The 11,286-nt window shown below is 39.3% G+C and overlaps 1 protein-coding gene across 1 annotated transcript in view; it reads right to left on the minus strand.

Annotated features, from left to right (window-relative positions):
• LOC145495191 (adhesion G-protein coupled receptor G2-like) overlaps window positions 1-11,286 on the minus strand; it is a 38,499-nt gene that overhangs the window by 8,891 nt on the left and 18,322 nt on the right. Inside the window, exons 3-12 of the mRNA XM_081474772.1 lie at window positions 11,082-11,262; window positions 6,935-7,131; window positions 5,505-5,944; window positions 4,707-4,766; window positions 3,849-4,020; window positions 2,800-2,928; window positions 2,067-2,142; window positions 1,495-1,606; window positions 1,140-1,192; window positions 482-608 (exon numbers count right to left, since the gene is read on the minus strand). Coding sequence (XP_081330898.1) covers window positions 482-608; window positions 1,140-1,192; window positions 1,495-1,606; window positions 2,067-2,142; window positions 2,800-2,928; window positions 3,849-4,020; window positions 4,707-4,766; window positions 5,505-5,944; window positions 6,935-7,131; window positions 11,082-11,262 — 1,547 coding nt within the window. The remainder of the gene's footprint in view (window positions 1-481; window positions 609-1,139; window positions 1,193-1,494; window positions 1,607-2,066; window positions 2,143-2,799; window positions 2,929-3,848; window positions 4,021-4,706; window positions 4,767-5,504; window positions 5,945-6,934; window positions 7,132-11,081; window positions 11,263-11,286) is intronic.

An 11,286-nucleotide genomic window follows, 5' to 3' on the forward strand; every position in this document is an offset into this window, starting at 1 on the left:
AACCAACCAACCAGCCAGCCAGCCAACCAACCAACCAACCAACCAGCCAACCAACTAACCTTCCAACCAGCCAACCAAACCAACTAACCAACGAACATCCCGGCAACCAACCTACAAACCCACGTACCAATCATTCCACAACCAACAAATAAAAACGACCAAAGAAACAACCAACCAAACCAACTAGCCGACTAACAAAGCTACCAACCAACCAGACAAACAAAAGCAGCTAGTTAGTTGACTGAGTGAGGAAATTAACCAGACATGGAAATTTGCGGGTGTCTGGAAAGGAGTTTAGATTTATAAGTTACTAGCAAAGGGAAATGTATTGAATTATTCTCTCCTCACTTTGTATTTTATTTCAGTCTATAAAACTTAAATAATGTAAGATTCAAGTTCCAGGGATAATATTATCAGTGAAATTTGAATGAAATTTTTCATTATCTCTTCAATTATAACATAAACGCATAAGTTTACCTACCTTTTTGTCCCCAACTTGCATGAGAACAGCAAAGTTTGTGAGATGATAACAGGTGCAGATGATCTTTTTGTTCATTGTTTGGACTAATGAACATCCCCTACTCGCCCAGGAGCCGTTTAATTTAGACCTTTATTATCAGTAAGACATATATTGTCAGTTATTACCGACTTAAGAAATTAGCAACCTCTTTGGGATCTTTGATATTGGCGGTTTCTTGATCAAGATGAGGCAATTCTCAGCAGACTACCACAAACCTTTGTTTTCCGGGCATAAATGATTTATGTGTCACAACTTTATACGTAAAATATGAGAATATTGTTTTATCATACATAACGCTGAAATATGAGAATACTGATACATTATCCGTAACGCTCACGGCCGTAAAGTAAATTTAAGTGCCAGATTTCTAGCCAACGTCCATATGTAGCCATGATAAACCAGACCCCTTTCTATTTTTCACACCTCTACATGCAAGATTTGTAAAAAGAAACAAACTTCGAAAAGGTGAAAAAATGTGGCAACAGAATAAAACGTATCGCTATAAACAGAGTATAGTCCTCTTTTTGTTATCACTTCACTCGTCACTCATCGATGAATAATTATTTACTATGTTTAATACTAAAGGTACATGACGGTTAATTCTCTTTGCCAGACTTACTCGAGTGTGAAATCCCAGAAAACGCAATGTGGTGTATCGCCTTTCTTTACTTCCTAGTGGTTTAATGGGAAAATGCAAGTTGAAAGACTAATGCAAAACAGAAAAAGAACTTAATTTGAATTAGAGGAATATTAATTGCACATGAAGAGACTTTGCACGCGTAACAATGCATTACAGTCAACTTGTACAGTCACAGTTGAAGGACGTGAAATTTTCGGCCGCAATTTCCATTTTTTTATACACGACCGCTCTACTGCTGTGTGCAAATTCTGATGTTCTATTGTCACTGGTGGGCGTAGCGTTATTCTACTATGCAGACTTTTGCTTAATTTTTAATTTGAAATGATAAACTTACCTTATCGTAGCTGAATGCGATGGTGACGTTTTCCTCAAGAGTGTCTGAGGGTTCAGGATATACTGTACTGGCAATTATTTGACTTCCAGCTTGCAAGTTCGTAAACTTTATTCTAAGAAAACAAAAGGAGGAGGGGTGGGGGGGGGGGGGGATAAAAGTGGTTGGAGCATCGGCTCTTGATTATCAATTATACGAATACAGCATACTTTACTTAAGTGGATAAAATCTCATGCTGGGCAGGGATTTCTCCATGTACTTCATGAAAAGCTCGACACCTATTCCTTATAGATCTCTTTGATAGCCAATTGATGGCTATTCTATTTACACTAAGCAAAATTCCCGAAAAGAAAACAAATAGTCTTAGCTTGATCGATATACGCGAGGTTTTTATCGGCTGATTTCAGAAACTTCAAGAAAATGCGAAGGGGATGCCATTTTCAAAGGTTGTCTCGAGTTGCCGATGCTTCATTATGCCGTTCATGAATATTTACACCGCCCTGTGTATAATGCAATCATATTGGGCATTTGCCTAATAGTCGGTCAGTGGGTTGATATATGTATTAAGAACCCACCCGTGTAACTCAGCGTCCTTTGCATCAGGTATCCATACGTTGACGTCATTATAAATAACACTAACAACAACAGCTTCTGAAAGAAAAATAAAGTAAAGGTATAATCAGGAAAAGTGCATCAGTTTCCCTTTACCATATTCATTGATGGTTGGAGAGGGGGAGAAGGCGGGAGTGCCTACGATGACCTCAATCGGTCATAACTTTCTCAATACTGAATTACAAGCTGCACCGGACACTTTTGGACTTTACCTAGGAAAGATGTGGTAGGACATTTTGGAAATATGTATTTTGAACGACATCATTTAACTTTCCTGCTGTTAGTTATTTTATTTTTTCCTTTTTAGGACCTTTATGCATTGTTTTATTGGTTTTGATTAGTTCAGTAGGAGTGATTGCCATTGGTTCTTCACCGTTTTGGAAAAATCAAGAAATCGAAAATGATGGACTAAGATGGCGAATGTTTGCGAAATGGTATTTTTTGTTATATGGTGTCATTATCTCATGTTGGTTACTTTAACGGAAATCTTTTTGAACCTGCCATATACCCTCGAAGTTTCACTCAATTTAGTCCATAATCCCGTGGGGGGTGTAATGGACCGGGGGGCGTGTCATTATCATTGCTTAAATATTATTAAAGTTAAGGAGGTCGGGAACGCGACCCCCTCGCTTTCTCCGTCGTATAAGATAAAAAGCCTTTTCTGACTTCGAAGCTATAAGAGCCAACTTACTCTACCTTGCCCTTTGAAAATCCTCGGTGGAAGTGAAATGCTAGTAATATACTCCTTCGTTGAGTGTCCTGTCTCATTTAAAGAGAATGTAATGGCCTCTTTGTTGTCCGCTGGTATTTTCTCAATCTTTATTGCTAGAAATAAAAAAAAAGAAGAAAACATAGTACAAGGACATTTCATCATAACTTTATAATTTGCTGTGCTTTTTTCATGCGCGTGGAAGACAAAGTGCTCGAGTTTCTTTTACGCCAGTCGCGTAAAGAACTAATGCAAAGCCAAAGTGACTAAGTATTACTTTCGACAGGGGAGTAAAAAAATCGCTTTATTTTTACAGCCAATAAAACAAAAGCAAGTCGTCTAAACCCAAGGTATGCTCCCCTTTGCCACCAGTTACAGTTGTCACAGAATTCTGATTGGTTTATTAGGGCCGATTTACACGGCACGACTTTGTCGCGTGCGACAAGCTTACGACAGGCCTACGACATGAATTGTTTCGTGTAAATCAAACCTACAACTCGCTTGCGACTGTTGTGACTGTTGTGTACGTCAAAAAAAAAATTATCGTAGGACTTTAAAACATGTTTTAAAACGCTACGACAATCGTAGCCGAAATCGATAGAAAATGACGTCTTTTGTTACAAATTTCTATTGAGTAGGGGACGAAGGAGAAGTTTTCTTGCGTCAAAAAGGGGGACGAGGTTGTTGTTGACTGATTGTCATGAAGTCGTTTCTCGAAAAGTACTGAACGGATTAAAGCGAAAAATATCTAGTTAGAAAGTTTTTTCAAAGAGCAGGACAACTAAAATATTTGTTATCGTTTGTTACAACTTTTACTCCGTAAATCGTGGTGTAAACGTTTGCATATTTAATTTTGTAAGTGAAAATGTCGTGCGCGTGTAAACGGTCCTAAGTCATGTCGTGGGCCTGTCGTAAGCTTGTCGCATGCATCAAAGTCGTACCGTGTAAATCGGCCCTTACAATATGTCAGACCAAACGGTAAGCTGCTAAGATCTAGAAGACAACGAGTTTGCCGTGTCGTTTCTTTAGGACTTACCAAAGAGCTTGTCAGAAAGGACTCTACTCTCGTTTGCTTTGTTGTGAATCTTGCCGTAACTAATGGCGAACTTCTCCAATTCTTGGGTCGCTAACAGCACGTTGATGTCTTCGCCATCGACGTTATCTTTTTTCAAAGTCCTAAGCAATTTGGTGGTTATTTCTGTAGCGTTCTGAACAATAAAGGATAAAAAAGAGAGAGACAAAGAGTAGTTTTCATAAATAACATGTGTTAACCCTCTACATCAGGACATGATAAACATTCCCCAGGAGACGATCTTTCTTTGAATTGTATTTACTCCCAATCCTGAAGTTCGAATTGGTAATTCATAATTTGTAATGTAACCTTTATTAGGTTTAATTAGTAAGTGGTAAATGTGCATTGATCCTAGCTTGATTCATTTAATCTTGGATTAATGTAATGTCACTTTAAAGTAACCCTGTTTAGCCGTGTAGAGTTTTATGATGAAACTGTCCATCATTCGATCTATCTTTCAAAAACATCTCTGCTTTTTCCTCAACTTCCCTTCGTAAATTTAGATTTGGTGAAATAAGGTAATTAACCCAAATCAAAATTACATAAGATACCTTTTAGAGCAATTGAACAACGTTTCAGACTCGTCATGACATATTATCAAGCCCGAAAACACTAAAATAAACTGTCGCAAATAGTTCGCTGAGGTTTAACTCAATGAATAATCAACTATTGAATTTTATGCCGAAATTTTATAGCGCGTCTTCAATTAACCCTCCGAGCTTTAAAAAGCACTCTAGAACAGCTTAACACAGCGGTTTAAACCCTTTGAGAGAAAAGCGTGGTTTTTTGGGACCCCTGAAGTAATAATTAACGCTGGTTCACCTGTAAAGAGGTTTCTTCGCTGACATTGAGAGCACTTATCACTGATATGTATTGTCGCAACTATAACGAAAAATATAAAAAAAATGTCAAGATCCTGGTGTTGATATGTGAAATAAATCAAGAACATGCATGAACTGCGATAGGAAGAGTGAATAGAGGTACGCTGTAACTTTTTAGATAAGCAGTTGAAAAGCAAGCCTGAATTGAAAATTCGGTTGGCCGACGGAATTCGCACCCACAACCTTGAATTATCGGGCAATTTCGATTTGTCAGAAGCCCACATTGGCTGACCCGTAATTGTGATAAAGTGTAATGACAGATGTACGGAACAACTCATATTTATGAATTGAGTCGGAAAGAAAGAAAGAGAATGAGATCTCACAGTGAAAAATATATCAACTTCCACAATTGAAAAGAATTAAGAATAGAAAAGCAATGCACGCAGTTCACTTTCAAAATGTGATAACACACATGGTCTTGCCGTCCACAGTTTGGATAAACAAGTCCGTCAGTACTTATAGTCCTCTAATAGTACTCTGAGCAAGCTGTAAAGTTATCTTCCCGCCATTCCTATAAAAGCAAGCTAAGCAAGATCACTTCCAAAAGTGCATTTTTCTTCTTCCTATTGTTTTTGCTCTCCAGGGCAACGGTTCCCGCGATTGAAACGTGTAGCGCCTTACGTTACTTTTCCACTTCTGCATGTTCGCAATGTTATTATCACTGTTCATCGCACGGAACAAATTCAGTAATCTTCTGAATACTGAGGTATAAGATATTTTTAACGATATAAATTGCTACCTGAACTGCGGCAGACAGTTTCTCCTGTGTGGTGGTTTTGACGGTGGAGGCCGCTGTGAGGGATGATACAGCACCAGCCGTGATTAATGTTTCTTTCACGGTAAACAAATCGGTCGTCTGTGAACTGCCAATTAGTCCTGGAACAATGCCTGTTGTTACTACTGCAGTTGCTGTTGTTGTTGACGAGGTTGTCTGTGAACTACTAGTTAGTCCTGCAGTAGTGACCGTTGTCGCAACTGCTGTTGCTGTTGTTGTCGACGTGCACGTGGTTGGAAATATTTCCGTTGTTATCATGATTAGTGTTGTCAGTTTAGGTACATTTCTTGTCGATACTTCTGGCGTTGTGGTCGAAGTTAGTTCAGTTCCCGTTTTGGTAACAATGGTCGCTGGTTGCACAGAACTAAATTTAGTTGGTATTGATAATTCTGACGATAACTCCTCTGTGGAATGATAATAGGATTATAGAGTTTGTTTAGGGCAAGACTGAAGGTGTAACTCGCAGGACCTTAAGGTCTTAGGGTAAGCGCAATGGTGTGTGTGTGGGTAGGATTTGAAGGGGCCATGGTTGGGGTTCGGAATCCTTCTAAATCGGAGTTCTTAGTCACTCCTGTTTAGTTTTTGTATGTTTCCTGTAAGCAATCTTTTTTTTCAGGATTCTGTTGGTGCGACAATATTGTAAACCTCGTGGGTTTGCCGTCCGGAATAATAGTTCGCTTGGAATGATCTTAACGCAAAACACGATCCTTGATGGCCCCGCTCCGCACCCATGAAGAGCAAATCCCCCAATTTGGCGGTCTTTTTGACATCTAACCTAAATTTGAATGCGATTATGCAAAAAAGGTTCATCTACATGAAGCTTTAATCTTCCTTTCTTTAATCTTTCGAAATATTTCGAAAGCCAGACCAAGATCAAGTATTGTCCGGTGTTTGCCATTTATTTGTGTATTAAATCATCAGTTTTCCGAGACGACAGTCAAAAGGAGAACTTCGAGTTTTGTTCCCAATAAAAGATTCCCATATTTCAGAACGATAATTTTTACGATAACTGCAGAAATTCTCGGGCGCTCATTGGTTAATTTTGATTGTCAATAAGCGGACAGACACACGAATTTAGAATTTATGCGATGCGTCGATGAGCAAGAGCGGACAATTTGGCAGTTTGTTATTGTAAAAAACAAATTGACGTCAGTTTTTCATGCGTCTGTCCTGTTATTGACAATGAATGTCGTCATAACATTGTCAAAGTAGTCTGTGTTATGATGAAATTCAGGATCAAGAACAGGACCAACGTATGCATGAAAAACTGACGTCAAATTGATAATTCAAGCGACATTTTAACCTTAACCTCGCGACTTGCCACTGATTTTTTATTACATCGATTTTAGTTACGAACATTTTACGACCTCAGCTTTTCAACCATTTTCACCCACCTGTTTCGCAAATATATGGATGAGTTGCTTCTGAACATCTTTTTGCCTCCAATTTGTGTTTATTTTTATCAACCAAAAAGCAATACCACCCCTGTGTCCAGGATCCTTCATTTTGTGTGTCAAGGATCTGACTGCTGGGCTGACTTACACCACATTCGTCATCTTTTTTCCAACAATATCCTTTGTTTTTATGATACCTAAACAACAAACCATTCAAACATCATTGCTAGACACAGTGATCAATTTTGGGGTGTAAGGTTTGAGAACATTTTGTCCATTATTCATCACTTTTTATTGTCAGTAGAAATCCAGCTATATTAATTATTGCTTATTACTTCTCGGTAGAGGTGCTCACTGTCTGGAAGAAAAACCTTGCTGCACACGGGAGAAAATTTTTATGCAATGTTTTCTTGTGGCAAATAATAACCAAATTCATGTTTAAAGACAGGAAACTGTAGTCACAGACAGAGTTCAGTATACCGTGTAATACCGCACATCTGAAAATCGCGACTGAAACTCGTCGTTAGTTTCGCGTCCAGTATGAATTTAAGAGCTTTCCTTCTAAGATGAGTTTTCGTCCTATTTTCCTTCGATTTGGAAGAAAAATTAGACGTATAATTTTGGGACAGGAAACTCTTCCTTTACCGGATTCATACCCTACGACTTTTCCATCTGAAGAGGAGTTTCCCCTCAAGGACTGTTTTCCGTCTTTAATCGTGAATTCGGCAAATAAATACCCCATTACACATGACATCATTCGCCTTTGAATGTACACACGCATCGAGTATGTCCCGCAAGAGCTAGTCCTGAATAGTGAGGTATTTCAAACATGACATGATGGGTAGGCCTGCTATAGAGCGATTTGCATTTGACCTTGAAAAGTTGTTTTTATTAGTTAAAAATTCGTAGAATCAAAACAGGCTTAGTGCGTTTCCTCGCTAAAGAAAAATTTTTATTAAAAAAAAAGCCCTGTTCGACTACCCCATCAGAATCTTGAAAAGCTAGTAGCCCCAAAGAGAATAACTACTAGCCGTCAGGATGTTCGCTTGACGTGTTTGCTTAACCAATCATAGCGGAACTCCGGCGGCCTCAAGGGCCGTCAAGCGGAGCACCATAACTCTGGGAACAGAACCACATTCGCATACATGCATAGAAATAGAAACCCATGCAACTCTGTTTTCATGGTCAGTATAGCTACAAGCAATAAACTGCAAGGCTGATACTACGTGAAAAACGTTTCGACACACCAACATGACAAGAACCGATAAAGTAGGATCGCAACAGTGGACAGCTGTTTCGCCCTTCTTGGGGCTCGTCAGCACTGTGTAGCGAAGATATGTAACGCCAGCCCAACAGCTAACGCACATAAATTGCAAAATGACCCGTGCACTATATCAAGCTCCGTACTTTGAACTCGCGCCCCGAAACACGCGTTGCCACATCACATGTTTCGGGGCGCAAGGAGACAAAGTGTCAAGATTGGTGTCTCGAAAAGCAAAAGAATAAATGTGGCTGGGCAAGGCCAGCCTAAACATTTAAACATTCAAACGTTTCTCAGTATGGCTAGCGGCATGGATCGCGGGCGCGTGCGCCCATCGACGGCAACGACGACGACGACGTCGACGGCGCGCAGCATGGCGGCGATACTCCAGCTAATACCTTGCCTACGTCTTTGATATTTGACATCCATGTTATGGTCAATCGACACCTGCCAAACAAGGTATCTGCTGACCAGTATCGCGTGACCATATCGTGGGCTCAAGTTTATCGCGAGCTCAAGTTTATAGCTCATTGAGGTCATGTGTTTTTAAAGTTGACTGCTGACCACGTATTTTTCGATTGGATCGCGGGCTAATCAGGCCCGGATTGTTTGGAAATTGGGTTAATTAAAAGTTAACCGAAGTATAAATTCATCTTTTATACAAGTGTTTTTCACTGCTTTAGGGTCAGGGCTCCTGCTGTAGTTTGAGATTATTAAAAATCAAAACAGAAGGCCAAAAATATAAACAGAAAACCTCACCGCAAAGTTACAAAACTCAAATCATAATTCTCGCTTATCCTGAGTTAGCTTAATCGGGTTTTGAACAAAGCGGCCCAGGAGATCCGCTTTTAGGCTTGACTAAATCTGCATATTATTGCTTACTGCAAATTCTTTTGTTACTTTGTTTGTGTTCACGCTAAACCTTTCAAAGTCTTTCAAGGTCATACGAACTAATTTTATTACTTGACTTGACTTGACGTAGTTTTTTCTTAGCTTCAGAGTCGCGAGTTTACAAATCAAAGTGGCTATGAACCACTCAATTTGGAAAATGGATTTTCTGTAAAAAGTGGAAACTGTGATGCCACTGAACTGAGTTTTTAATCCATAGGTCATATATCATTTACTGATATCGAGTTAGAGAGGCCAACATTGAAGTCACAGCCCACTGACGGCTTCCTCTTTGGTTTACCCCATCCATTGCCCTGTGTGGTAAGTTTGACCGCTCCATCGACATAAAGTTGAGTATAATTTAGGTATCTTTGACGAGATCTAAAGCTGAACTTCAGTTAGGCATTTACAAGGTTCTGGGGTCAGAAATAAACTATTGTGTTTCGCGTGGAATCACTACACCGCAAGAATAGCACCGCGCGTCTCGTCAGATCAGCAAAGTTAAGCCCTGTTCAGTGGGGTTAGTACTTGGTTCGGGTGATGATGATCTGATATTTTCTTTTCATTTTCCTTATTTTTCTTACCAGGCATCTCAGTGGATGCAGGATTTCCAGCCCCGTGTAATGTCGTTTTCTTTTTTTCATCAGCTATTCGTTCTTATCATTCCGCCATCTCCAAATTTATTTACAGTGCCGAAAAATTATAAGCGAAACGTATAGTTTGTACTCTCTTCAATTCTCCTGTCCGTTTCTCGTCTTCAAATATTAATCATGGCTATATTGACTTTGACGCGGAACTCACTTGAGCTTCCGATCGTTTCAGTACATACGTATGTTATTAACATTTTTTACAAGTGGCGCAGTGTGATAATCATCTGCCTTTTGCGTGGGAGTCTCTTTGAGTCTAATAGGCAGCAAAAAGTTCTTTTTTCTTTTCTTTTAAATCATTTTATTTTTGACACATACGTTTATGTAAAAAAAACTACTTACCGAAAGGCAGCGTTTGTCTTTCCATTTCTTGTGTGTCAAAAATTGTCTGGAGCTTTTATCAATCGATCTTGATCGTTTTCGAACTTACAATATGCTAGCCATTAGTATCAAGCAGGTTTGTAAATAATAATAATACCACTAAAAACCCATGAAAACTTTCCCTCACAATCGACTCGCCAAGAAAGAATCATAAGTCTCTTTCTCACAATCTAAAAATTGTTTCACCTTCTACCTCTTGAATATAACCAACTTGACACTGTGCAAGTGACTGTGAAAGCCTTATGTCAACAGAATGTTCGAAGCCCGGGATGACTCTCATATGAAAAAGGTCATCTCGCTTTGGGGTTTAAATCAACGTTTTTGGTCTCACTTGGGGTGTTCAGGAAGAAACGTCACTATTTTCAGCTGTTAAGGTATCTTTTTTGGGTGCACCTGAAGAAATAGTATTCAAAATAAATGCTCTTATTTCCGTTTTTAGACTCTATTTCTGCTGGTCCCTCGAATCCGGTGTACCAGTGTGGGCTCCTTTCCTGAACAGAGGCTGGTAATCGAGTCTATTCCGTGTTAAGTAGTATCTTTCAGGAATCAAATAAATCTCGAGCCACAGTCAGATTGGTCTCCTGTGGGGTTTTTGTACAGCACCGCAAATGATCCCCGACCGCAAATGATCCCCGATGTGGACCGCAAATGATCCCGCCGGAAAACGAGTAATGATACAATGACACAATATCAAAGTACCTAATTTACAATTCAAAATAGTCAGTTACAATAGTGACGATTGTACTTTTTTCCATTCAAGTATAGGAATAAAAGAAACATTGGAAACATTGGAAAATTGCGCGAAATTATGGAAAAAATTCTTAAGCATCCTGAACAGTGTGGTTTGTTCACGAGTTAATACAAACTTAAGGCCTATTATTAGTCCGAAAGGCTCTGAAAGGGATTTCATTGTTAAATACGCTAGCTTCACAAGTTTTTGAAAGAATGTTCGGAAATCGTTGAATCTCACCTTAACCCTGTCCAGTGTTTTATTCCATGATTGGTGATGGCTTGCTTCGCATTGTCAAGACTTGCCAAGTCTGTGATCCTTGCTAATTGTTCTCCCATCCCTTTGCATTTGTTGTCTAAGTCACTTCCTTTACAGTCATCATTGCTGAGGTGGTAAGTGACAGAGGCACATTGATGCAGCTCTATCGAATAAATAACATTGAGAA

Source organism: Orbicella franksi, chromosome 8, assembly GCF_964199315.1.
Source record: "Orbicella franksi chromosome 8, jaOrbFran1.1, whole genome shotgun sequence".
NCBI classification, from domain to species: domain Eukaryota; kingdom Metazoa; phylum Cnidaria; class Anthozoa; order Scleractinia; family Merulinidae; genus Orbicella; species Orbicella franksi.